At 40.6% G+C, this 27,546-nt stretch overlaps 1 protein-coding gene across 10 annotated transcripts in view; it reads right to left on the reverse strand.

Moving 5' to 3' along the window:
• The window catches only part of otofa (otoferlin a), a 67,660-nt gene that overhangs the window by 8,502 nt on the left and 31,612 nt on the right, over positions 1 to 27,546 (reverse strand). For 3 of the 10 annotated variants that reach the window (XM_031875441.1, XM_031875442.1, XM_031875443.1), the window contains exons 6-43: positions 19,963 to 20,036; positions 19,413 to 19,539; positions 19,065 to 19,119; positions 18,058 to 18,189; positions 16,436 to 16,498; positions 16,014 to 16,098; positions 15,692 to 15,851; positions 15,126 to 15,312; positions 14,541 to 14,727; positions 13,783 to 14,006; positions 12,781 to 12,889; positions 12,455 to 12,641; positions 12,225 to 12,345; positions 11,234 to 11,334; positions 10,819 to 10,909; positions 10,023 to 10,139; positions 9,722 to 9,874; positions 9,085 to 9,277; positions 8,699 to 8,823; positions 8,203 to 8,337; positions 7,283 to 7,444; positions 5,933 to 6,004; positions 5,721 to 5,840; positions 5,489 to 5,650; positions 5,114 to 5,276; positions 4,476 to 4,642; positions 4,253 to 4,282; positions 4,001 to 4,138; positions 3,813 to 3,888; positions 2,627 to 2,772; positions 2,397 to 2,531; positions 2,170 to 2,307; positions 1,933 to 2,060; positions 1,582 to 1,752; positions 1,254 to 1,414; positions 615 to 757; positions 442 to 530; positions 105 to 203 (exon numbers count right to left, since the gene is read on the reverse strand). In XM_031875441.1, coding sequence (XP_031731301.1) covers positions 105 to 203; positions 442 to 530; positions 615 to 757; positions 1,254 to 1,414; positions 1,582 to 1,752; positions 1,933 to 2,060; positions 2,170 to 2,307; positions 2,397 to 2,531; positions 2,627 to 2,772; positions 3,813 to 3,888; positions 4,001 to 4,138; positions 4,253 to 4,282; positions 4,476 to 4,642; positions 5,114 to 5,276; positions 5,489 to 5,650; positions 5,721 to 5,840; positions 5,933 to 6,004; positions 7,283 to 7,444; positions 8,203 to 8,337; positions 8,699 to 8,823; positions 9,085 to 9,277; positions 9,722 to 9,874; positions 10,023 to 10,139; positions 10,819 to 10,909; positions 11,234 to 11,334; positions 12,225 to 12,345; positions 12,455 to 12,641; positions 12,781 to 12,889; positions 13,783 to 14,006; positions 14,541 to 14,727; positions 15,126 to 15,312; positions 15,692 to 15,851; positions 16,014 to 16,098; positions 16,436 to 16,498; positions 18,058 to 18,189; positions 19,065 to 19,119; positions 19,413 to 19,539; positions 19,963 to 20,036 — 4,926 coding nt within the window. Of the gene's footprint in view, positions 1 to 98; positions 318 to 441; positions 531 to 614; positions 758 to 1,253; positions 1,415 to 1,581; positions 1,753 to 1,932; positions 2,061 to 2,169; positions 2,308 to 2,396; positions 2,532 to 2,626; positions 2,773 to 3,812; positions 3,889 to 4,000; positions 4,139 to 4,252; positions 4,283 to 4,475; positions 4,643 to 5,113; positions 5,277 to 5,488; positions 5,651 to 5,720; positions 5,841 to 5,932; positions 6,005 to 7,282; positions 7,445 to 8,202; positions 8,338 to 8,698; positions 8,824 to 9,084; positions 9,278 to 9,721; positions 9,875 to 10,022; positions 10,140 to 10,818; positions 10,910 to 11,233; positions 11,335 to 12,224; positions 12,346 to 12,454; positions 12,642 to 12,780; positions 12,890 to 13,782; positions 14,007 to 14,540; positions 14,728 to 15,125; positions 15,313 to 15,691; positions 15,852 to 16,013; positions 16,099 to 16,435; positions 16,499 to 18,057; positions 18,190 to 19,064; positions 19,120 to 19,412; positions 19,540 to 19,962; positions 20,037 to 27,546 lie in introns of those variants that run through there. The other 7 variants (XM_031875440.1, XM_031875436.1, XM_031875437.1 and 4 more) reach the window with 4 other exon arrangements.

A 27,546-nucleotide genomic window follows, 5' to 3' on the forward strand; every position in this document is an offset into this window, starting at 1 on the left:
TGGAAACAAAACAAAAAAAGAATGGTTAACTGCAAAAAAAAAAAATCCACACACAGCTCACACCCACGGGACGAGGCTTGGTTGCCGCATCCCACTGTACCTACCCCCTGACAAATATGTCACTGGACTTTTCCCCAGTGAAGTAATCATCGTCCTCCAGTTTTACTTCGTCTGTATTCCAAATAATCACCCTGAGCTCATATCTGGTAAGGGGGGGAGGAAGGAACACACAGTTGGACTTATATTTGACAATAAATGGAGAGCTAACTAGTAAAACAGACTCACCATAACTTAAGCTGGGGATAAAACTACGTATTCTGTTGGAAAAACTGAACTTTAGACACTTCAAAACGCAATGAACAAATATCTTTCCCATTAAATCTGCATTGGATTTACAGTTATTAGTGATGTTTGTCTTTTTTTTCTCCAGCCCGGGCCTACCTCTTTGGTTTCCGTGGTGCTGTGTCAATCGCAGGTCCGGGAGCAGGCATGTCCATAGGAAACATATCCACCCACATCTCAATACGGCCCTTTCAACGCACAGAGAACAAAATACAGTCCAACCATCATTTCAATCCGTTTCATGACCCCAGACGAGTGTGGCTCTTTCCTACCTGTTCGATGCCGGGTTTGTCGGGGTTCAGAAGGGGTCTGGTCTCCACGTGTTCAGGGACGAGCTTACAGCCCACCCTCGGGATCTCCTCCCAGTGGGTCAGCACCGTCAGAGCCAAATGCTCCTCAGTCTGCTTCTTCAGACCTGAGACATCGACACAAACAAAAGGGAACGCAAAACACTTCAATCTGAACAATACAGACATTTACAGCCTTAATGTAAACAAATGTGATCATATATTAGATTATTGGCAACATCTGATGACCTTTTCATCGTTTGTAGGATTAACATATCCACAATAGAAGACCAAATGTCAAAAGTTGTATGTGCAGTTATATTCTTTTCTACTCTACCTTGATTATAGCATTGAAATCAAGGGAAATCGGTTTGATGATATAAGAGATATTGTTTTTTTAAGTACATATCAGTAACAGGGAAGAATAAAAGTAGTCAATCAAAGAAAACAATCTCTTTGCAACAAAACCCCCCAAATATTGTAAATCACCGTCACAACTTTGAAATCAGAGACTACTAATCACTTGTACATGGTATTACATTGGTATCACAATTATTTTGACATTTAATCAGATGTGGGACTTTTATACGATATCACAGTTTTAGGAGCAGCATGCAGTCGTACCATTTTCATTCTCAATCTCTGTAGGTCCCAGAAATATTCGATTGGCCACCTTGACTTTGCCTCCCGGCCCATAATGAGGTCCATCGATCTTGCCGTCCTTACAGAGCTTCGCCAGAATCTGACTGGGCTTCATTGGGTCCCGCCACACATTGTATCCATGGCTGACATCAATAGATAACACAGAGGTAATTGAACTTCTGAAGTCTTCCAGCCAATCAGAAGGTAATCATAAGTTTCATGAATATAAAAGACTCAATTTATGCAAATAGACACTGTAACTAAAGCATTAACTAAAAACATATAAAGGATAAAAGGCAAGGAGGCTCACAGAGAATAGTTGGAGGAAATGCCACAGGTGGCTCTGTATTTGCTGTAGAAACGATTCTCCAAGTCAATCTTTGTCTCTCCAATCAAGTCGTCAGTGCCGACCAGGTCCCAGTCGTACACCGACACCGTTAGCATGGACTCCATGGGGAATGTGGCCTCAATGTCAAATGATCTGAGCATGAACAAGCAGAGGATAAACGGGTGAGAAGAAGAATTAAGCGTTAAAGCAAATGTGAGAAGAATATTGTTGCACAAAAACATTTTTTGATGACAGCCAGAAGTTTTTCTCCTGCTCTACCGACACATGACAATAAACTGAAACTAAATCAAGAGCAGCTAACTATCAACTTACTTGCCAAATACAGGATTGAGCTGTTTGGAGATGTAGTTCTCTTTGTCCTTGACCTCTGACTTGCCCAGCTTGATGACAACATATGGATCAGCCTTCCCATTGATATCAGCAGGATGAAGATCTGCAGCCTAGAGGAAAACAGAACCAAATCAAGAGAAATATTTGTCAGTTTGTGTTTATTATGATGTGAGATTTTTAAACTGCCGTATAGGTTTAAATGATAAGGAGGTCACTCACCCTGACCACATAGACACGGACAAGGACGTTGATTGGATCGTTATGTGGGATGCTCTGGAACATGCCCATATTAGGATCGAATCCTGCCTCTCTTGTGATTTCCTCAGACAGAGGTAGCTTGTACATGCATAAGGATCCCTGGGTCACAGAATACATTACCAGGGTAAAAGACAAGACTTATTTTCAGTCAGTTAATGTAGGCTGGGAAAATACTAGTTTATTCCCACCTTGAATCTGCCAACGATCCTGTCGTCATCCATAGCTTGTTCGTCGTCATCCCCAGCCTTTCCTCTGTACAAGTTGAAAGTGTGAAGCCAGTCTTCAAAGTTTCCGTACTCGCTCTCCAGTTCCTTGTTGTACACCTGTATAGGTAAACAAACACATCAAGTGTTTGTCTCTGCATGTCTATTAATGTGTGCTGGTTAATTTTTTGTCAGAGTGTGAATGACACACTTACCATCAGCTCATCAACTTTTGCTTTAACCGGTCGTTTATCAGAGCCGTCTGCAGCCTGACCCTTCTTCTTGTCCCTGGAGCTCTTCTTCTCTTTGCTCTTTTCCCTTGTCTTGGACCCTTTCAGAGGAAGGTCATCAGGTTTGATATCTGATTGGAGGGGTGAGTGAAAGTGGAGGTGGACAAAGTAGGGTTGGAGTCATGAAGAGGGGTGGCAGGGTTGCACACTACACGTGTCACTCGACATGAAAGCTGACCAATGTGTTTATCAGGTGAGTTTACCTTTCCCTTTTCCCATAAATTTTATGCTGCAGGGATTGCCGTATAACAGTACATAATTTATGTAATTAATTATTTATGTAATCGTTTGATTCAGTGGGTCTGTTTGAGCCAGCTTTCATGTGTACTGCAGAGCTGGGAGGTCATGCTGATGTAGGAAATGGTCATGAATATGATAATGTTTGACTCATGTTCAAAGCATGTATGAAGGATGAGTCCATGGGAGCAAAGAGATGAAGAGCAGGAAGCACATAACAATTCTCCCGTGCGTTTTATGCTCAAACTGCATCTCAAGACAAAAGCTGTGACTGAAAATCACTCCCTTATTCTCTACTGCCTTTACAATCAACACTCTGTAGTTCCTTCTGGAGTGAGTGAGTAAATTGGTATTTTGGATATTTATGAGTCATCGTCATGTGTTGCATTGCATTGTGGGATTGTAAACAGAACTTATGCGATGTCGCAAATCTATACGACATACAGATTCTTAGCAGGTTTTTAGTATTTAAAAATGTGTCAAATTTGAAGAAATTTGCTCAAAGTGTTCCTGAAATATTGTGTTCACGAGAATAAACCACATGGACAGATAATAAATATAGTGCACTATAATTTACAGTAAATAGGGAGTGATTTAGGGATCAACCATAGTACATTTCTTTGACTGACATAACTAAAGCACAAAACTAATATCTCTACGCTATCTCAGGCAGTGCAGTTGACAGAACTGTATTTCCTTCATCCTGAGGCCTATCAACTCAAAATGAATAAACAACTGAGAATAATTCTTTCAAACGTCAATGTAGAATCCTGAACTTAGAAGCCAATAATAGTGACATATCCCTTCAAAAGAAATCAAAGCAGCAGACATTTGAGCACACTGGCAGGCAGCCCAGCCGATTAGGGTTTAATACCTCCTGCCTCCGCAGCTATCTCCAGGTCCTCTCTCTCCTCCGCCTCTGCCTGAGCGGTCTCCTGGGCTCTGAGGGTCTGGAAAACCAGGCAAGAAACCGTTATGAGTCTAATAGGACTTCACTTGTCAGGGCAATAACAGAAACATGGGTCGATGTAAATAGAACATACGAGAACAGAATAGACAAACCTCCTTCAGTGTCTCTATTGAAGCAAAATATTTGGACCACCAGTCCAGCACTCTCTCATCCATCTCATCTTCTTCCTCTACTCCTCCCTTCTTTTTCTTCTTCTTCTTCTTCTTGTCTTTGTCACTCTCCTCCTCGGTCTGTTGAAACAGTTCAGAATCATTAAGTGATTAAGTTTTAATGCACAATGAGGCACCAGTTAAAACTTCAGCACATATTTTCATCGGCAAATTTCTATAGGAACGATTACTTACCATGTCAACTTTTACAACAGCGTCAGACGTCTATGACAGGGAGCGTTACATAAAACAACACAAGGGTTAATACACACGATGGATGATGCACATGTACAGACTAGGCAGGTAAAAAGGACTGGACATAAAGCAGTGCTACTATTTACATTTATAAACACACACATTGTACAATAGAAATTAGAAGGCAATGCTCTACAGTGAATGAACTCAAAGAAATTCTTACAGCGTCTAATTTGACCACCGTGTCCATCTTTCGGACCAGAGGGTCTGCGTCCGTGTTGACGTTGATGTCACCTGCGGGGCGAGAGAGGGTGCGGGAGGAAAGGCTGGGTGAGGAGCGAGGATGGGAGCCACCATTGGTAAGGACCATGTAGCCATTCATTAGCTTAGCTGGAATGAGGCCGAAGGGCAAAGACAGCAGGTGGCAGGAGGCCAGGACAGTCAAGGACATGCGAGAGAGGAAAAAAGACAACAGATGGAGGGAGGACACAGGGAGGAAAAGTGGTCAGGGCAGAAAGCAAGCGAAGACATCAGCAAAGTTAATAAAGAATGAGCATTCATTCTTTAGTGACCAGAGAGCTGAATCAGAAGAAACACAGAAATGACAAAGAAGTGAACAAAAGAATGTCTTCTACATGGTTCAAATTAATTGACTACTCATTGCTGTTTATATTTAAAATATTTGAAGAAACTCTGAGTGTAAAATGTATAAAGGAAATGAAACCTGGCAATAGAAACACAGTGCTTCTCCTAACACACGCACACACACACACAAAATCCCACAGTTAATAGGCTCCTGACTAAAAGTAATACAATATATCACAATAACGGAAACACAGTCCTTCACTTGAGTGTTAGCACCTGCAGTGGCCCAGTTGTTGGAGGTCTTGTCTGGGGTGCTGTAGATGAAACGTCTCAGGCTGCTTACAGCATGGGTCCCCACCAGGGTATAACGGCCAAATGCCCGGCAGTCCACCACCCGGATGTTGAGAGGAGGGTGGAGAAGCTCATTCTCTGGAAGGTCCTGGGGACAAAATTAAGACATTAAGTTGATGAGATGAGTTGATGAAAAGAAAGAAGAGATGTTTGCATTATTCCTGCAATAAGTTAAAATATGTATTTCAGTTAAGTGAAGGCAGTAAGCAAGTCAAGGTTCATGTTTGTTGAAAGGAACTGGCTATAATCCAAGATACAACTTTGTAGGGGTCTAAATGTCAAATCAACAGCTGTACTTACCACTTCAAACCATTTAACCAGGGTGCTGAAGTTGGGGTTTTTCTTGTAGTTCTGGATGAGGACAGACTGCACACCTCTACCTGCACACTCTATGTCCACACGAGGCCGATCCACCTGAGCCAGGTTAATCCTCTTCAGGTCCCTTAAGCCCCAGAACAAAACCTGAACCAGAAAAAAACAGCATTAGGCAGAACGGGAGCTCAAATAAGAGATCTGGTGGTTAGAATCTCACCTCTATGCGGTAGCGACTCAGGATGGGTCGGATGCCCAACGGCACAGGCAGAATGGGTCCACGCTCCGAGTCTGTCGGCCCTTCAAGTGGAGGAAGGTCGGCCCTCCCTCCTTGACCAATCTATAATAAAGGAGGAGAGAGCAGAAATAAACCTTACAGTAAAAGTATGCAATGTTTCTGTGATGAAAAGAGAGAATGCAAGAAAAGAGCACCTTTATTTGAGGAACAGTAAAGTTATGGACAGCGATCAGAGCTCGCCTAATCGCCTCCACATCGAAAGGTATCTGTAAGCAGCAGGAGGAGGCACAGGAAGGAAGAAAGAGGCAAATAGATATTTCAAAGGAGAAACAATGAATATATTAGTGGAAAGGAAGGGAGGTGACATGGTGGCAGAGGAAAAAATGGAGATGCAAATATTTAAAGAAGGAAAGGGAAGAAGTAATAGAGAGTGACTATCACAATAGTAAACAAGTAAAAGGAGTATGTGATGGAAACTTTCCATGGGAATCAATGTGAAATAACTTCAATAAGTTACTTGCTCAGACTGTATTTACAATAGATAATAGATATTAAAAAAAATCCCAACAATTTAGTTGAGTTGAAATATATTTAATATCAAACTCTAATGTCTCATCTTCATTTTCCAAGCTCAATTCCTATTTAATGGGACGCTGACAAATTATCTGTACATGTGATGGAAGAGAGCGCTACATACTGCAATGCATGGTTAAAATTACATATGTATACTTTTAGCCCAAAAAATGCAATAAGACATGGAATTGCTTTTTTCCTCCCAAATAAGTTCACTATTAAAGAAATAGTGTGTAGCATTTAGGGGGATCTATTGGCAGTAATGGAATACAAAATTAATAAGTAGGATTTATTTAGTGTATAATCACCTGAAAATACCTTATCATTACCTTAGAATGAGCAGTTTATAACTACATGGAGGGCTCTTCATGGAGCCAGCGCCATGTTTCTACAGTAGCCAAGAACAGAAAAACCAAACACTGGTTCTAGAGAAGGCCATTCAAGTTGTTGAGTCAGCCACTGTACTGTAGTTCGCCTACATACTTGGTACATGGGAGAAATCTCAGTTGGTTGCAATCTGCAACCTTACTGCTAGATGTCGCCAGATCCTACATCCTGCACCTTAAAAAGGTATGATTTTTATTTTGAAAATCTGCAAAATTACCAACATTTTTTAGCTGGACTTCCCTTGGAAAACAACCAGAAATTTTCATTAAATTTTCCAGAAATGTATCGACCCTTTGCAACCCTAAATAAGAGACATACTGTGTGGTACTATGGAGAAGTACTTTTGTCCCTGTTTTGGGTGAATAGTGCAAGCATATCGATAATTTTTAGTTGTCATTTCTTTCTTAACTATAACCAAACCAAACTGTATAGTAGTGACAATGAATCTCCCAAGGAGACCCTATGGAGTTGCATGTATGTGTGCATGTATATGAAAAATAATGTATTCATTTGTAAGTCTTAATGTAGGTGTGTGCATGCATATGTAAACACATTCATTCATTTGTTTTGAGTTTTTTTGTTACCTGCAGAAGCTCAAAGGCAGCCAGCAGTTCCCCAGCAGTGCAGTTCCCTCTGTAGATCTGGTAGTACTCCAGCTGTGGTGGGAACCTCGGGGGGCCGTAGTACTCCTCACACATCTTGATGGTGGGCTTCGCAAACGTGCGACCTATGAACTCTGCCTTGCCCTGAAGACCACATTGTGACAGCAGGCAGTCGAGACAGTCAGGGGACAAGGGAAGGGAGTTAGGCACGGTGAGAGGGAAGTGCAGTTTCTATGGCAGCCACTTGGTGTCACTATTAGTCAAAGTGGTGGAAGGGTTCAAAAATGTGAAATTTGAGAGGGAAAGCTTGCAGCAAAAACTCAGTCTTATATAACACAAACAAGCTCACTGACTAAAGATTACAGTGTAATAGAACAAAAAAGAGGCGTACTCATTAAATAGATAGCTACATCAGCATTTTTTTAATCTATATTTTGTGGTTGAGTATTGCAAGGCAGATTTTCTACACCACACCACTACTAGTGTACAAGCATTAATGCTCCTGCAGCTGTTACAAAGTGAGAGAGGGGAAATGGAGGAGGTACATGCAAGTTTGTTCCAGAGCTCATCAGCAGCTAGATGAACCTGACAATTCATGCTATATCAGCTAACAGCAATCAGTAGCTATTAGAACATCTAATTCAACACAGTCTTTACAGTAGTAATGCTTTCACACTCTATTTAGCCAGCACAGCATGAGCAAGGCCAGAGATAAGGTGACGGGTGGGGTGGAATGAAATAAGGGTGTACAGACAGTCAGCACACGAGGGAAGGAGAAGCAAAGCACTTTTAGACTTCTTTGCGCAAAGAAAATGCTTTAAAACTGCTTAACAAGCATTGACAAATCTATTAATCGGTGTCTCAATGATGCATCCAGTCATTCACATAGAGTAAGATCCTACCACAGTGTCCTGGTCATAGATTTCCACGACAATGATTGGAGGGTCATCTCTCAGCTCACTGGCCTCCCCGAACAGCTCCACATCGTCAAACACCAGCAGCTGGTCCCACGTAGGGCAAAGAGTCTCGCTCAGGATCTGCAGCACATGCATCAAATCAAATACACTTTTATTGACACACATGTACACATCACAGCACAAATCAAGCCTGCATTTAACCCATCAGCGCGCAGCTACTACTATACAGCTCCGGAGGTGGAGTTTGGGTGTCCGGTGCCTTGCTCGAGGGCACCTTGGCAGTGCCCAGGAGTTGAACTGGCACCTCTCCAGCTACTATTCCACACTCAGTACTCGGTCCAAGTGCCACGTCCCCACGGACTGAGCTACTGCCGCCCATATCAACTCAGTTAACACATAATCAATACAAACACTCGTTCAGTTCACACATACACACAAACAATGTACGTATGTTTACATATACACTCATTCATGGGCCTACCTCAGTAACCTGGCTGTGTGTGGAGAAGAAGACCCGGGCGAAGGGATCTGACAGGCCACTGTTGTCAGCAGCGAACAGACTGCGAGCCTGGTACATGTGTGCTCTGAGCTGGAACACCTGCTTCACTGATGGACGTACAAACATTACATCACATTAATTGACAATCAGAACCCTTTGTTAGCAATCTGCTATAGAAGCCAGAAGAGTGAAAGACAAAGTAAAAGCAATCAATGGGAGTCAAATGTTGACTTCTGAGTGAGTTTGTTTTTCTGCGTTTTGCCTCCAATTGATTTTAGATTTTAGAGTTAAAACTTAATGATCAATGAAGAAAAGTAAAACTACTGAAAAACAATAATGAATTTCAACTTATATACTCAAGAGCTTACTGTTGTAGACAAGGCTGACGGGGGGGACAGAGTGAAGACCGTGGTCCATTTTAGCAGATTTGATCTCTTCAAAACCATTGGGCAGACCATTGAGAAAGTCCTTCCTCTGCTTGTTGAGGCCGAGCCACAGATACAACTCCAGCTTAGCCTGAACTGTCCAGCCTGCAGGACCAAACCCCTTCTTACCAGGAAGCTGTGGGCACAGATGACAACAACAGTGGACTGAATGAACACAGGAAAGTCCACATTACAGTACAACCTTTCTTTGGTATCATTACAGCGACTCAATCATTAAGCATTATGCAGACAATGTCGCAACATGGCCCAACCCATAAATATTAGGAAGCCACCTCATTGATTTTTTTCGAGCTTCTCTCTAGGCAGCTGTCATAGATTTACAAGCCTATTCACAATAATACTTGTCAATACTGTATCTTGTATATTGACTGTTCAGCACTACTAATCATCTCACAGTGCAGCCAGCAGCAAAGTACAACTTTATCTTACATGTTTTCCGCTTTAACTGGCCATCAGAATGATGAGCAGTCATTCATTTACATTGAAAATGAGCAAAAGTGTGTTTTAATGACTAACAGTGTTTGACCAAGAGAGGAGCAGGAGGAGGAGATGATTGCACCTTGAGGAAGACAGCTTTGACTTTGCCGCAGTCTTTTCCCGTTTCCTCATCCACTATGGAGTAGAGGATGTCTTTGGAAGGAATCCGGGCGTAGGCGATGCGCTTGTTGTTGCTCATCATCCAGATGAAAACATCTGGGATGCTGTGCTGAGGCTGGACAAGGTAAATAGATAGGATCGATTGATAGGGGATCAATGTACAATGCTTATATACCGTGGATTGAGTCTGCATTAATAGTTCTATGCACTCATGCTGTGTCAGTTCTGTACCTGAAGTACAGGGTTAGGGTTAGGTACAGTACCTCGTCTGCAAGGAAACGGAGCTTCTGCAGGAAGTTCTGCACCATCTTGAGTTTGTCTCTGACTGTGTTTTTCTTCACCTGAGTTCGGATCTGCTTGGCCTGCTGGCCCATGCTGTCCTGCAGATTACATATATACATAATGTACACACATGCACACATCATAGCTGGGGTCTTATCTGAATTAAATTTAAACAACTGCATGAGTGGAACTTAAAAATATGAAAAATGTTGTGGTTCCAAGAAACTTGTTTTAAGACCAAAACAGAAAGTAGAGACACAAAAACATTTTGCTCATTTCTAAATGCTTTTTCATGGAGTCCCTATACATACATGACTTTTCCTACCGGCTTTTTTGGGTGAACATGTTTGAGTTCTCCTGCAATACTTGTGCTTTCCATGGCGGATTTCACATTCCCTCACAAACAGTGTTGTAATGCAGCTACAGAATGCAATATAGTCATTTATTTTCTTTCTCAGTGTGCGTTAAGTAGACATACTTCTCAGGTCAAACAATGGATCTTATTCATAGCATAACCTCCTCTTTTTCACCACTACAACGCATGCATACAATTCTTATGTTGTTTTTACAGAACACTTTGTAATTCACAGGGAGTGAATGTGTTACAAAAATTAATTTCCCTGCGTGGCCTTTACAGGGACTCTAAACTATTTACTCACTAAGGCGCTGGGATTTGAGACTGAAACACAGCCAAATTGATGAATCACTGCTTCATTTTCTCCTCTATCACTCACGCTGCTTCCTTCTTTTCTCTATTTGATAAAACATAAATCATACCATCTCTCTCATGCACGACTTGAGCCGCTCTCGATCCAGTTTGGTTCGGCCTGCCTGGTTCAGATCCTTGTTAGCCAGAATCACAAACCGACTGGAAACAACCACAAGATGCAGAGAATAAAACATGAACGTGACTCGACTCTATATATCTTATTCCTCTGTGATTGTGACCATGACAATCACAATGACTGTGTTTTAAAATGTCTCAGTGCAGTGAGCTGCTATCGCCAGTTGTGTCTGGGTCATTAATGAAGCTGCTTGTAGTCATTAATATGCATGTTTGAACAGCATTAAATGCAAAATTGGCTAATGAGCACTATACAGTTTTAGGTCTTACAGCATCAGGAGAAACTCTGTATCTGTGCTGACCACTAAGTCACAGTGACAAAACAAATATTATTTCTAAGTATCTTGCCTGCAGCCGACACTGAGCTCCTCCAGCACTCCCCTGAGTCTGCGCTCTGGAAAAGCCTTTTCCGTCTTAATGATCTCCTGAACATCATTCAAACCCTCTTCCTGTCCGGACACAAAAATATTGGAGCTTAGGACAAAACAAGTTGTTAGTACTCATATGGTTTAAAACATATTTTACAAAAGCAAAATGCCCCATATCAACATACACATACTACTATCTACTATAGTATAATTGTGACATTATTGATAGGCATACGCACATTTCAGTAACCAGCTTTTGATGTAGACACATGGCTGACGAGAAAGGAACACAACTGTAGATGGTGTAGTGGATAATTTATCTATGATAGAAACATTATAACTTATATTTCTAACATTTCTATTCCTAGATTTGTTTGTACTGAATTGTCCTTTATTTCCCATCTTTTTAGCCATTGTAGCAACATGGTTCTGGGAAAAACAATATAAGATGGTCTCAAATATCTCAACAACTATTCAATGGCCTGCTATGAAATGTTATAGAGACATTTATGTCCAGAGGATAAATCCTATGGACTTTAATTATCCTTTGACTCTTCCTCTAGCGACACCATGAGGTTGACATTTGCGGTTGTAAGTGAACTATTTCAATAACTATCAGATGGATCAGATGGACATTCATGATCCCCGCAAGATTTCCCCAATCCCTTGGTTCATGACTAGATACCTGCAAAACTCACATTCCCATCACCTTCAGCTGCTTCACCATGCTAACACGCTAAACCTCCTAAACCTCACTTTGTTAACATTGCCATTGTGAGAATGTAAGCATGTTGATGTTAACATTTGGTTCAAAGCACCGCTGCGCCTGAATACTTCCTCAAAAAGCTGCTACTGTAGCAGGACTATATAGACTCTTAGTTTTGATATTACTGCTATAACTGCAACTGAGTTAAGTCAATCTTGCCATCTGAGCCAACCTTTGCATATCGGTAATAAAGCTGTATACTGACCAGCTTGTCAGCGATCTTGTCCATCATGTTGGAGTTGTAAAGTCGTCTTCTCTGGTCCTGCCACCAACTTTTGATGTAGACACACGGCTTCTTTTCAAAGTAGGGAAGATGGAAATAATTCCTAAAAAAGTACAAAAAAATGACTTGGTTCACAGTCCAACACCCTAAATTGTTACAATTGCTTTCTAAACATCCTCGAACCTTGACCCCTGTGACCCTTGACCCCTGACCTGTCGGTGATGACGGGCTTCATTGGAGGAGTGGAGGAGACTGAAACCAGGTCCCCGTCCTCGTCCGCCTCGTCCTCGCTGGAGTTCTGTATGAGCTCACTCTCCTCTTCTTCACTCTCACCGTCTTTCTTCTTCTTCTTTGTCGACGAAGGCTTGCTTACGCCATCTATCTGGTTGCCATAGTTACCTGTTAGCGGGCAGAACATTGCTCTGGAGTTTGCTTGGTTACGGTGCATATCGATTTTTTTCTTTGTCACATCTCTGATAAATTGTAAAAGTGTGGAGTGCAGGTCAATATTAACAAGATGAAGGAAAGGTTTATTTACCTATTGTGATTTCAAAACTTATCGCTTTGTCACCAATCTTCCTGTCTATCATGGTGGCCTCCAGGCAGGAACCAAAGAGGAAGAACTCATCTATCTTCCCAGTGGCGCTCTGATGGAGAAGCGCAATAAAACCACATTTTATTAGATTGAAATGCATTCATTTTAATGTGGAAGTCTGTGGAAGAATTGCTGAATCTTCTCTTTTCTGTAATTCTCTAAACACATACATTCTACCTGCCTCCTCTCTGAATTAGTCAGCCACTTAATTCATACGCTACATTTGTAAATGCTCTAATTTCCACCATATTTTCTGCCCTATGATGCGTTTCATTCACATGGTTGTCATCAGAATATTAATCAATACTCATTATTCTTTTAACAAGGATTTGCAGCAGCAGTTCGTCACGATGCCTCCAAGGTACAGCTTGGCTTAGACTACTTAGCTGCAGCAGAGTCGTTTTACTTTCTGACATAATCAATAAAGAGCCCCAAACAAGCCAGCTCACAATTATCTGGACCAGATAGAGAATATCGTGAAATGGATAACTCCATTCCATCCATGTAAATGATCCAAATCCATTGATGAACACATTTATAGATGAGATTTGTTTCACTCATCATTTGTCAGAGGGGAGACACATTAGTTTATTTACAGTATTTCTTATTTCTTTGATTAAATTAGAAATCTGTCTCTCCTTCAAAGCAAAGTACTTGACAACTGGCACAGCCTCATGCTGGCATGAATGACTGAGGTTCCCAGGGGACACATTTACAGCCAGGAGGTAAAATAGCTGGCAAGCTTACCCCGAGGCAAAGCATCTAACGTTTCTTATTTCACTGATGAGACATTTCAACGTATCCTCATACAACGTTTCATACGATATCTTACAAAAAGTTATTGTTATTTTTCCGTGCATTTTCCTACAAATGTCCAGGAATTACTTCCACCAAAAAACCTATCCAAAAACCACTTTGCTGTGATTTGCAGTCAGGTCTTCTCACCTCTGAGATGTTGGAGACGCTCTCCACCTGCACCTCAGTGGAGCTCATGAGCTCAGGTGAAGTGGTGTCAAGGATCTCCACAGCGATGGAGAGCAGGAGACGGGCTCTGAAGGACACACCTTCTCCAAGACCCTCATTCAGGTCCTGGTGCTCGTCCATCAGAGTGTAGTGACGCGTGGAACCGTACATGTTGGCCCAAGCTGGACCCAAGGTGGGCAGGAACCCTGGAGAAGGGTAAAATAAATGTCTGTAGGAAATGACGTGGTAATCTATAATCCTTTGACAATTACATAGAAGGTCTTTTGTTTTTTTTTAGCATTATGCGTTTATAATGTTTTGAGTTTCTGTAAGGTTGTACGCTTGATTGTCTGATGATCAGTAATGGTGGAAATCACGAAACATGCTCAACAGTTTTTCCTCTGTGAATAAAAAGAAACTCCAGCCACTGCTAGAAATGGGACTGTATTGCTGGTTTGTGGGGAATTTTCCCCAGACAATTACAAAAATTCTCCATAATGGATATTGCACTTTGATCGAATATATGCTAATGTATGTATTGATTGCAAGTCAATTTGAAAAGTCATCCCCTGAATTCACAGAGCCGTTAGCAAAGGGTCAGCTGGGTCATGAGGTTCGATTCACACAGCACAGCTAATTACCACATACAGTAAAAAATTAACTAGTTAATTAAGACTGACTAATAAATGTACCTGACAGCTAATCAATGCTAATGAGACCGACTGTGTGTGTTGACCTACCTTTATCACCATCATTTGATATTTTGCGTAGGTCAACAAAGTGGGTTCCTATGGCGACGTCGTTGACCTTATCCGAGTCTCGTATCTGGACCTTCATGCGTTTGCAGAGCGGAGGGAACAGCTCAGTGAAGACGACCTGCTCGTTCCAGATCGGTTCATAACTGCTCTTCTGGACTGAAGTCTTCCCCTGCAGACACATGAAGGAGTAACACTCAAGTACAAGGTATGAAAAACAATCACATTTGTAGTGAGCAGTTATGTGGCTCTAGTCCTTATGTTATAGTAGATGACACTAACAACTTTAAAGGATATATTCTACTTCATAGGCCCCCTCTGTCCAGTAGCAAATTGGGAAAACATTTGTTCAGGAGTAAATGTGAATTGCTTAAAAGATAGGTTCACATTTGTTCAAGTCTGTCCTAAAAAAATAATCACATGCCTATATGTAAATTGAAACAGCATTTATTTGCTGCAATTGCTCATACTGGTCATTAAGAGATCCCCTCTTAAGCAATTTAAGAGGGAGTAATAACCCCACTAGAAGCTAGCAAAGAATAAGAAACTGCAGGATGTGGAGGGAGTTACTTTCTGCCCAGCAAACTGCACTTGAACGTAGGGGTCCACCAAGTCTCTGTTCTCTCCTATGAAAGCCTTCTTCACGTTAGCCATAATGCTGGTGTTCATTTTAGGAAGTCCCTCAGCGCGGTGGATCTTCACATAAAACCTCGCCCACTGCCTCTCTGCTGGGATGCCCTCTGGGAGCAGGAGGTTCCTGGAGACGAACAGCACAAAAACTCATTCAGAGACATGATTGTGGAGTTAATGTCTACATTACAAGAGAAGTAAAGATTGTGGAATAAGCTTTATAAACATTTTGGTTTTAGTATAAAATACTTATTTACTACCCAATCTCAAAGTACTCAAATATTTGACTTATTATACTGTAAGAGATACTCTAAAAACATCTTTGAAATAAAGAAAACGAGGCAGACAAAACTGTTAAAATGTCTGTTATTTGGAATAATCTGCACATATATAATTACATTTGTTATACCACTTTCCACCACTAAAATTCGTCATGAAAATTTTAATTGAACTCAGTATACCTCAAAATCAATGAAATCTGAAACACACCAGTAACAGCTTATTACCCCTCTAAGTCGTCTTCATCAGTCTCGTTGGCCTTGTGCGGGGTCTTGATGTTGTCGCCCTTCCCGACCACGGCGATGTCACACTTCACATACCCTTTACACCCCGCTGTTATGTCATCAGGATCAGACATGATGGCCCACTTGTGGTAAAACTGATGTTCTAGGATAGATGTAAATCAATTAGTTAATAACTCACAATAATTTATTTAATCCAGTCTCACTTCACAATCAACAAAAGAACGAATGGATTTAAACTTCAGACTATGCGTGTATGTCATGATCAGTTATTAGATTCATATTGGAGCTACAGCTTTTAGTTTACCAGGCTGAGAGTAAACGGTCCCTACATCCATCTTGAAGGTTCCCACCAATGTCCCACTTCGAAGAAGATTTTTAGAATGAATAACCTACGCAGACAGAATTGAGAATGAAATGTTAAAACAAAGAGCACTACAGTATTGGAAAAGTGCATACGAAAGCATTACATGGGAGTGTTTTAAATAGTAAGGTTTTAGCAAAGATGCATGTGTTTTGGGAGCAGTGAGCATGCAACTGGATAAACAAGAAGTTTTACTTTAGGGAGATTTCTTATCTCCACCATTCAATTCTTCCTCATTAGTTTTTGGTGCTCTAAAATCAAAGTGCAAGCATTACAAGCCATGTACCAAAAAATGTACCAAAGAGGGGAAAATGGGTTTGTTCAGCAGTATTACAGTGTGTACTTTTGGGGTAGGCATTACTTACCGAGAGCTTGATGATCTTATCAAACATGACGTCAGGAGGGACGTGGAAGTCAAAGACGAAATACTGCAAAGAGTAGAGAAAAAAGGTTCGCCCATTAAAAAAACACATTCCCTTATACTGCTGGATAACAAAGTCTTCTTTCAGATTTGCTCTGGGAGTAAAATGTGCGAGGTAACTTTGAAGTTCAGAGGATATCAGTGCAGAGTTCAACTAAGGAACGGAGGGAATGAACTGAAACATCATCAGCTCAGCTCATAGTGTAGAGACATCAAAGCTCTAGCCCCTCAAGCTTTCACTTCTTTACAGGCAAAGAAAAGAAATAAGTTCTATATCAAAGATTTGTCATGCCTTTTCTGTATGTCTTCAGGTGTCAGTGTATTGGTACAACTATACTGTCGCCTGTCTATGCAACTCTACTATAGGCAGCGTCTATGCAGGGTACACAGAGATCACGCGAACTCAGATTTGTCTCATGAGATCCCTTTGCAGTTCCTCTTTGTTTGTTATTTTTATCTGCTGTTAGTGTTTGTTCACAGTGGATAGCCAGACTCTACAGAACTGTACATCATTGACTTTGCTTCAGGCGACATCTCAGCCATGGACATATTATCACGTCACTCACGATTGCATTTGGTATTTTGCAGGTAAGTCAAAACTCCAAGTTTGTGCTGTTAAGTCCGGATAAAATATTTATTTACTAAACAAAAACCAAGAGTGACAAGGAAAAAAGTGATGAAATGGGGTCACATTACATTTCTCATGATGATGTAGTTTTTGCAATATTATCAGCGAGCCTCGAAAGACCAGAGATGATTTCAGATCATGAGTCCTGAATAGTGTGCACCTATCTGAAACAGCACGGACTGGAGGGTCTGGATACGAGGCGAGAAAGCATGAAGGACTATTATCTTGAGCACTCTGGTTTCAAGTTCGTGTGTCCACAGGAGACTTTCAGACAAACAGAAGGAATCGATAGCAGACACACTGTCACATCCGGTCCCTGCAGGACACAGAGGCTGAGCTCTAAGTGACCCTCACCACTACCAACACGTCGCACCAAGAGAGATTATCTGCTCTTCAGGAACACTCAGAGTTGGCAAAAACTCGCTAGTTAAAAGCTTTAAATGTAGCGTAATAAATCACTACAACATCAGACCATCAAAGAGAGCACCGACAGCCTCTAGACAGCATTGTATTATCTAGCTTATTGGAAATAGACAATTCGTGTTTTATTGGCATTAGTTAAGCCTTGTTGTGTGTTTGTGTTGCAGCTCAGAGAATTGAATAGTCTTTAGATAATGTACAGAAGAAACTTCATATTTTGCAGAGACTCATCATCCACGAGTTAAGCTCTCAAATACTGACATCATCTTTAATACGTACACTGTACTGTATTTACAGTAAAATCTATTTTATATACTGTAGCAGTGTTATATCTTTCTACAGTTAAGTAGGTTAGAGAAATTGGTTCAGCCTTGGAAATACAATTGTCTGTATGAGGAAACAATGTGAAGAATAGTAGGGACAGAGTGAAGCTAGCATTACGAGTTAAAAAGGAAGTTCATATTTAGTTTATAGTTGCATTGCTGCAGTGTGAGTTTTTAAAGCTTACAAAGTCTCACCTCATTGTAGTACGGGCAGTTGGTTGACTCCTTCATTGACGTGTATTTTTTGTCATCTCCAATCTCCACACACACTACGGGGTCCATGTTGAGGCCTATCAGCTGCCGGGCCTCGATCACTGTGATGCTGATCTGATTGTAGACATAAGCAAATCAGATATGACTCTGAAAGCTATAAGACAGGTTGACATTTACTCCAACAGTGAGTTAACCAGCAGCAACTCCATCACCATAAATCATGCATCTATGCAGTAATCACCTTTAGGACAATTCAAAGGCAAAAAACAGAATAAACCAATTGATCTTTCACAAAATAATGATTCTGATTCCAGTCAGTGAGGGTTTCAGCCAGATTACACGTTTTTTTCTCCCTTGGTTAAAGTAATGTAGCATTGGATGGATGAACTAGATCTGAGCTCAAAATCTCTACACCCAAATAATATCCCACTGGTTTAATTAGTCGTTGGATAATGATGAGGAGAAGAGAGGAAATGAGGAAGCGGCAGCAGCCAACAATTACTCTAGGATTTCAGTCGGGTGGACAAATGTATTCATGTTCTTAAATTAAATAGGCTATCAAAATGGGCCGTTTGCTAGCATTGGTTGACAGGTACACTGTGTACACAATTACTCTTTTACTTCTTTTCATTGGTGTTGTGGTGAATAAATAAAAGAAAACAAAGATGCCTACGACCTCTCTACTTAACACTAAATATATATGAGAATGGATTCAATCTTCTCATCTTTGTCTATGCAAGAAAGCAAAGAAGTGTATTTCAATCCGGCACAACTAGATAGTTTGCATAATTTGTATTAACATGGAAGCTGTACTTCTTCCACTTCCCAACTACCCTGCCAGTTATACATCAAAATCGCACACATATCATGTATCACATTAGAAATAGACACAAGTGGAGAGGAAGATTTACCTCACATCAATGAACCTGCACACAGTTTTATGTGCAGATATGTGTTCATGCACAAACACCCAGACACACAATACACACCTGATAATCCACTGGGCGTCCAGAGCTCGGCTCCATCTTAATATCTGGCTTTGACCTTAAGAAACACAACACAATCAAGGATTACATACTCCTGTGCTCCAATATCGAAAATTGAGGTGGCACATGATAAAAACTCTATTCTAAGTTTGAATCCTAAATTGTGAATGCTCTCATTCTTCCATCTTCCCAAGTTGAATAAGTTTATTCTTGAAAATATATGCAATTAAATGGGATCACTGTGCAACCAGCTTCAAATCATCCTGCGGCATCAGTAGTTTTGAGATGTACAGTACTGACTGGGGCAGATTTCTCTACCGTGTGTGTGCATGCATGTCTCAAAAATGAGACCTTTTATTGGAGACGTTGGTGGTGACGGCGGTGACAGACGCCAGAGAGATGGTGTCTGGGTCCAGGGCTCCAGCAAGACGCATCGCCTTCCTGTCCAGGTCCTCCAAGTCCAGAACCGCCGGCTCATCTGAATGACAATATCAGAATCGTGACATCGCCAGAATCAACCACAAATGTTTTGATGGTAGGACCACAGCTGTAGCTAGGTCAAGTCTGCGCTATTTTCTGTGAAAGTTGGGGGGAGTTAACATAAAGCAATTAAAAACACTTGGTGGATATTTAATAGCCTAATTCCAGTATTTTTTATCTTATGTTTGTATATTACACTACTTTATTTTTGACATGGGCCTAATTTTCTCAAAGAGGGGGGCTCAGACGTATGACCTCAGTAATTCCTGGCTTTGGCCCTAAATAGGATAGCCCATGTACTATATGACTAATAACTTGGGAAATGGGCTTCAACGTGTACTTTGCCTCCAGCTAACTTGCGGGATTGCAGTATAATAAAAAGTTAAAGGATTAATTTCGGGTTAAATGGATGTTGCTTTACCTGCTTTCTTGTGATCGTCCCTCGAGCTCTTGATCTTGCCGAGCTTCATGGCTGAGAAAACGCCCTTCCCTGCTCTGGTGGAGGAGACAGACACAGCAGATGGGAGGAGAAGGAAAAGGGAATTTATACTGTAAAGTAAACTTTTTCATTATTGTTTCATGAAGTTCGCTCTCCATCAGAAGACTGGAGACTGGACTCCAACGGAGAAATTGATTACTACTGAACTTGACTGAAGCAGAAAACTCCAAGGCTCGCTCGCGGCTATAATCAAACTGCAACCCAACACCAGAACTTATATCATGGACATCTATGTAACTCAGCTACACACTTAATTCCAATGGATTTAATCCCCCTCCCTTGCTCCACATCACCAAACCCTCAATCACAAAACAAGAGTATCCAGTGTCTCCACATTGATATTATCTGGATTAAATGTCGCCACAACAACAAAGAGCTTGTGATGTCATCAGCGGGACGACAAATGAGGGGCCTTAATAATTGAAAATGAGTGTGACCGTCCAATTTGCTGCGGATATGGATACATGTCAACAGATTAATGAATAGGAAGGTTTTTCTTTTGTTTCCTCAAGCATTCAGAGTCGAGTGCACCGGAGTTCAATTTCTGCTTTGATCTTTCCCCAGTTATTCTAAAGGCTACCTTCAAACTCATTTGATGGAATATAGACAACTGGATGGTTTTCCATCTCATTAGATGGGTATGTGGCTGAGTGCCAAGAGTTATTTAAAAGTAAAAGCCTGGAGGCATGTGAACGGGAATAAAAAGGACAGAGGAATCGCTCATCAATAAAAGGGGAAAAGCTTTACCAGTCAAATCAAATCACACTTGAAAATATGATCTTTGCATTCTCAGCCTGTGTCATGTCTACAGTATGAAGCACAGTTTGACCATTGTATTTCCAGCAGATGTGAAAGTCTATTGAATTATCAGTGCATGCATGAAAACACCTTGGAAATACCTTTAGATGTAACATCTGTTAATTGTAACTGTAACTGTAACTAAAATAATTAATTTCTCAATCCACAGAAATCCACAGCCATGGTTCACCACCTCATTGTCTTATTAAATCTACGATTCAGCAATAAGCTACCAAAACAAAAGACACACCTGCCACAAAGTGTGAAATAATGCATTTCATACATACCACATGAAAGACACCACTAATCCTAATCAACTCCACAAAGAAGTCAGATCACCATAAATCTGCCCAAACAAAAATTCCTTCCAGAGTTTTTTTGTATTCTGAACTATAGTTCCATAGTCTTCACCTGTCAGGTGCAGATCATCCAGACCAGCCAGGCAGGAAAGCAGTTCGCCAGATGAGTGGATGATGCAAGAGAGAGAAAGGGAAGGAGAGAGAGAGAGAGAGAGAGAGAGAGAGAGAGAGAGAGAGGTGGAGGTACATGGCTGGAGATAAGAGGAAGAGGGGAAGGATGGAGTGGGTTGGGCTCTATATAACACCAAAGAAGATGGAGTTCATAACAAACTCACTTGAACGTCATGTTATATTGAACTTTGAAAACACTGCTTATGTTTGGTCAACTGATTAACAAAACTGTGAATCTTAATGGCACCAACTCGGTGTTTGAAATATGCAAATGCAAGTGTTTCCTTTCCTTGGTGAGTAACACTGCTACCAGAGTAGAACCAAATCACCTTTAAATTAGATCAAATGGGAAAATGTATGTTTAACAACAAATCAGAAATGTTAATATCTTACTTTGCTGCATCCATAACGAAAACATTTCATTTTGTACAACTGTACTGAGCATTCCTTTTAGGGTTACTAAACATAACATTACCACTACATGCTTGACACTAACCGAAAAAGACCGACATTACCCTTAGTAAAATAATTCATGTTTTCTGATCTTAAAGGTCCGTTCTGTGTTGAGTTTGCATGTTCTCCCTGTCAGCGTGGGTTCTCTCCGGGTTTTCCGGCTTCCTCCCACAGTACAAAGACATGCAGCTTAGGTTAATTGATCACTCTTAATTGCCTGTAGGTGGAGATGTGAGCATGGATCGTTGTTTGTCTGTCTCTCTGTGTGAGCGCTGCCATAGTCTGGCGACCTGTCCAGGGTGTATCCTGCCTTCTTCGCCCAATCTCAGCTGGGATTGGCTGCAGCCTCCCTGCGACCCTGAACAGGATAAGCTGTTAAATATAATGGATGGACGGATGGATGACCTTAAAGGTGCCCCATATCCATATCTATTGCCTCCATTCGGCTCTCAATACGGCAGCAGCTGAGCCAGTGAGTAGCAGCTAAAGGTGCTAACAACACAAACAGTGCTGACGGAGCTAACAGTGTTTTCTGCCAGCAGTAACAAGTACCTCTTTGGCAAAAGAACAGTGACTTTCAACCAAAAAGAGAGAAGACATCCATAAGAAAATTCGAAGTAAAAAAACAATTGAGCCATCCAATGTTTTACTTACTTTTCTTTCTTCACTTTCTTTTCCTTCACTTTGCTGAGCCAAATTAAGAGTGAACACAAGGACAAACATCAGACGAGTTTAAAATGAGATGTACCTTAAAAGTTTTTTTTCTTCCTCCCTCTTTGATTCAATGACAAAATGAAACTTTCAAAATGTCAGTGAGAAGGCAAAGAGAGTTCACAAGTGGGGTTTCCAATTAGAGTAATGGAAATATGCAAATTCACACAAGTTTGCAGGTAGAAGTCACAAAATGTCAACCTTTGAAAGAAATTATAGAGAAAAGTCAACTTGATGAGAAGCTAAAGTAGAGACTTAAAGAGGTTCTAATACCGATTGTTTTCTCTTTCCATCTTTTCCTTTGATCTGAAATAAAAACCAGTGACTATCATATTAACTGCAACATCTCAGCGCTACACATCAACCAAACGCTCAAACACCTTGAATGAGACGTGAAGATCATTCAAGCTTTGTACAGCAGATCTAGAGATAATAAGCTCACTATTGTAATGCAAAGCCAGCTATTGCATATTCAAAAAAAATCTCGGGCAACATATGCACATTCGTGCTTAAAGCTGAGAATGAAGTGTACTGCTTCTGGGGGGGATTGTGCGAGAATCAATAATTTATGAGACCACGAATACATTGCCTGATTACGCGTGTAAATCGCACAGATGAATTATCAAACTGAAGCAGATTTACTCCCAAGGATATTCGCCTGTACCTGGCAACATAATTTCCATCTCCTCCATAAAACTGTGCATGAAACATATTCCCCACTGTTATGAGTTAATTTCTAATGTGCATGTTGAGCAGTGGGGTATGGAGTACATGATGGCTGTGTAGGTTGCAGTTAACTCCACAGACCTGGCTTTGAACTTGCTGCAAGAATATGGTCAAACATGGACATGTCTGTGTGTGTGAAGAACTGCTGGGTATGTACTTTTACAAGAGGTCACTGTTCTGCCATCGTCAGTTGGTTTCATGTTGCAAGTACAACACCTGCTGTTTCGCTGACATGGTCACATCCACCATTTGCCACTGCTGTAACCAAGATATTGCTCAAGATATTAAATTATAGCAACTTTGTTTTATTATTTTTTATATTTGCTGTCCGAGACCAATGCGCTGCTAATGCTGCGTTCAGACAACATCAGAACAACAGAGTAGGAAGACAGGAAAACCTTTTGTTATTCCGACTTGGGAATATTCACTTATTATTAGATGGTTACCCCACTGTTAGCCTGGTAGCCACAACATTTAAATAGCCTTAATTATCTTCTTTCTTTGTTACATATTTGGAGTGGTACGAATAACAAGTAAACAAAAAGTGCATAGCTCTTAAAATTGTAAATTTTTTTTTATTTTTTATTTTTTTATATTTTTTTATTGAAAGACAAGAGACAATATTAGACAATACATAGACATAACAACAAGAGGATGACAAGAACAGTGGGATAAATGCTAGCAAACATCATATAGTCAGTGTGTGTGTGTGTGTGTGTGTGTGTGTGTGTGTGTGTGTGTGTGTGTGTGTATGTGTGTGTGTGTGTGTGTGTGAGAATGTCCTTGAGCCTTTTAAGTTGAAAGGAGAAAAAAAGTAATAATAATAATAATTTTAATTATTATTAAAATTGTAAATTAACAGAAAGTATTCCATTACTATTGGATTAATATTTAGATGTAACTGCCAAGGTGGCTTTGCCAATGGTTTCTTTCCAGAACGTCTCAGATCCAGCAGAACTCAGGAGACTCTTATGACGTGTACTCTGCATTATATAATATTATAGCATTATTACTGTTACGTATTGAATTCTTATTTGAACTTGTCATCCAGTTGTTTTGTTTCTTGTTGAAATACCTTTGGTTTAACTCGCGTGAACAGTATCTCATATTTTTCCGATTTGTAAACACTATCATTACATTTTTTGCTGTTTTACCCAATAGTGTTTTCCCTTTCACAATTGCTTGCAGTAAAAACTTCAATGTAAAACTCCCGTCTTCAACCTTTATTGGAAGTGTGTTTAGCTCGCTGCATAGCTGTGCACCTGCACACATTGTGAGGGCAGAGGAGTTACTTTGAATTTTATGTTCAATGCTCAAATTGTTGAATGTGTTTCAAAATTTATTTAGACCTTCAATTTTATTCTAAATGTGATATATGGTATGTATTGTCAAAGTGGTGAAGATGTTCTCTCAGCTTGCTTGCTTCGTTTTGAATGCGTTTTCATAAGTATGGAAGATAAAATATAACCCACCAGCGATCAATAATTCATTGACATATACTGTCTGTGCGTTCTGCTCTCGGGGCTCTGCTTACTGGAGCTCAGTGAGATATCCATGGTGATTCTGTTCCTTCTCTCCCTCTCATAGACATTAGATCGGATGCATATATTTCAATGCTTCCAGGATCCGCTGGACTGGAGCCAGACAAAGATCGGTTTTACCTGATAACACAGTTGGGGCATAAAAACATTCACTAAACCAGAACCCTCTGTGCTGAAACCTTATCGAATGCTCTGCAGTCCTCTCGCTCTCACTCTCAGTACTTTCTTTCATTGGCAGATTTCTTCCTCTGCTGCTCAAGGCATCAAGTGATGTTTTTCTAACTTTCCACTTCGACAACTTCTACGTGACCACAACAGATAAAATGGAACATCAACATTATATATCCCTGTTATATTGGCATCTCTTCTCGAGTGGTTTTGTGTAGATGCTTAATTTGCCTACAAAAAAGTTTACTGATACGGCAATTGATATTCTTGCCTGTGATCTTGCAAATGAATGCTCATCACTTTACCCTCATTACTGTCACATAGTTAGGAGCTAATGCAAGTTTAATGCACTCACACCTAAAAATAAGAGTGCTTTGAGCCTTCATGGCCTACATAGTGCCAATAAAACATTTGAAGAAATCTTTGGGCTGATTTTGATTTTGTGTCTGCGCACAGAAATAAACCTCCACATTATTTTATGGTGCATTTGTGTGGAAAATTCACTTTCATTCACAAAAGGCTTTCAGAGACAAAGTGTTCATCTCTCCTCGACATTCCTGATTATGCCTAAGGGATTCCAAAGACATTTCCTTTTATGTAATCTCATAAATAATCATCTCTTATAAGAAGTTCAGCTCCTAACTCGCGTCTGCAAAAAACACAGGTGATGCAGAAACTGGGATTTACCCCAAGAGGCATGTCCTCGTGTCGTCATCGACTGCTCCCACATCAGGGCTTGGAACAGAAAAATAACAAGAGAGGAGCTTACACACTCGTTTGCTGTGCTCAAATTTACACACCGTACTATCATGCAAGCTGAGAATGACAACCACTGCAAACCACAGCAAAACACAAGAGGAGCCGACAGACACAGAGCAGTTTCCCAAGAGAATGCAACTACACGAGAAGAGACAAGGAATGTCAAACACTCAAAAGACATCTGCTTCAACCCAGCCTCTGCAGAAGGAAACAAAGCAGAAGAACAAATGACCAATACATCCTTTAGATAGATAATTCACAACCTAGCATGAATGATTGATAATGTAAAATTAGTAATACATTTCTATTTGATTGTATAGATGAAAAAAATTAATCTTTTCATGCCATATACTGTATATGGCCAGAAATAGATTCTGTAAAGCTTCATCTGTGATTGCAGCGTGTCAGCAATGTGTCGACTCACTGATCTTAAGATCTTTAATTTGCTGACAAGGATGTACTGTATATACTGTATCTGTAGCTATCCAAATAATAAACACACAAAATGAATATTTTCATACTGTATAAGAACGGCATGCTTCTGTACCAGCCGACACATCTGTTGTTATGAATGTTTCCACAGGGAGTCAGTGCTGCAGTGAGCAGACTCACTGAGACAAAGGCGAGTGAGATAAAAGGCCTGGCAACATCTGCACCATAGCGCCGAGTGAAGGTACATCATCCACACGTGTGATGCCAGAGCTGTCTTTGAAGACACAGCTATTTACACTGATGGACAAATGAATCACACACTTGGCAAAAAATCATAATAAATAAATGAACACTTGTTTCAGTAAACGATCCTTTCAACAGAAGCTTTGCCCGAGCCGAGTTGTCTCCTTTGAGTGCCTATTTGATGTTATGCAAATGAATCATGCATATTAAAAAGGTTTGAATAAACACAATGATTATTTACAGCAATATGTCTCAGTGAAGCAAAGCAAAAATAATTCATGAATGGTTTTTACAAGAAATAAATCCTGTTCTGTTAGCCTGTTGCACCAGTGTTGATCACACTCCAATGTGCAACCACATTTCATCTCATCGTTTGTCTTTTTTTCCCCAGTATTTGATGACCACATGACAATTGGAGTCTTAAATCCTTTCTCTTCATGTCTGGCTCATTTGCTCTTCTGCATGCACTATTCAGAAGATCTGCTTCACTGGCAGTAAAACCACGTAGGGGGTGATTTATTTATTAGGAATAATAAAACCCCTGCAAAGCCGGCTCATCGTGGTATCGTAGATAGCACAAAATGCTTCATAGGCACCGCCATAAATCATCCTGCAGGACCAGAGACAACGTAGAAGCTGCAGAAAGGACAGGTGGTGGCGGTGGGATGGTCAACTTCAGGCGCAATCTCACTCAATTAAGGGGAGGAGGAACCAATTACTCCCTAAAAAGCCACCTACACTCTCTTGCAGTCATACAGTTAAAATGAAATGGAATTCCCATGAAAATGGCAAAGAGCACAAACTCATGTAAGCAGCATGCATGACCTTTCGGCTGCAGGTGATATAACTGAACAGCAGTAGGTGGAGCTCCTTGTACCATGTAGATACAGTTCTTCTGTTTGTTCTTCCACTCTGAATTCATGCGTGAACTCAGAACAGTTAACATACTGCATGGGAATAATTCACAATAGAGGAGATCGTCTCTGAAGAGTTTTAGAAATATAATATAAGTCCTGTTCTCTCAAAGTTTAAAAGACTCAGCAAGACTTCAGACAGCTGATGACAATACTTTTAGAAGTTTTATGATCATAATAACACCTGAGAGAGACACGTAATTCTCCACGACGTTGTCAGATGATTTTGGCTTAAAGAATAAAAAGATTGCAGAGGTGACATTGCTGAGAATTATTGCATTTGCATGAAAG

Source organism: Anarrhichthys ocellatus, unplaced genomic scaffold (genome assembly GCF_004355925.1).
Source record: "Anarrhichthys ocellatus isolate YVR2014 unplaced genomic scaffold, GSC_Weel_1.0 scaffold91, whole genome shotgun sequence".
NCBI lineage: Eukaryota > Metazoa > Chordata > Actinopteri > Perciformes > Anarhichadidae > Anarrhichthys > Anarrhichthys ocellatus.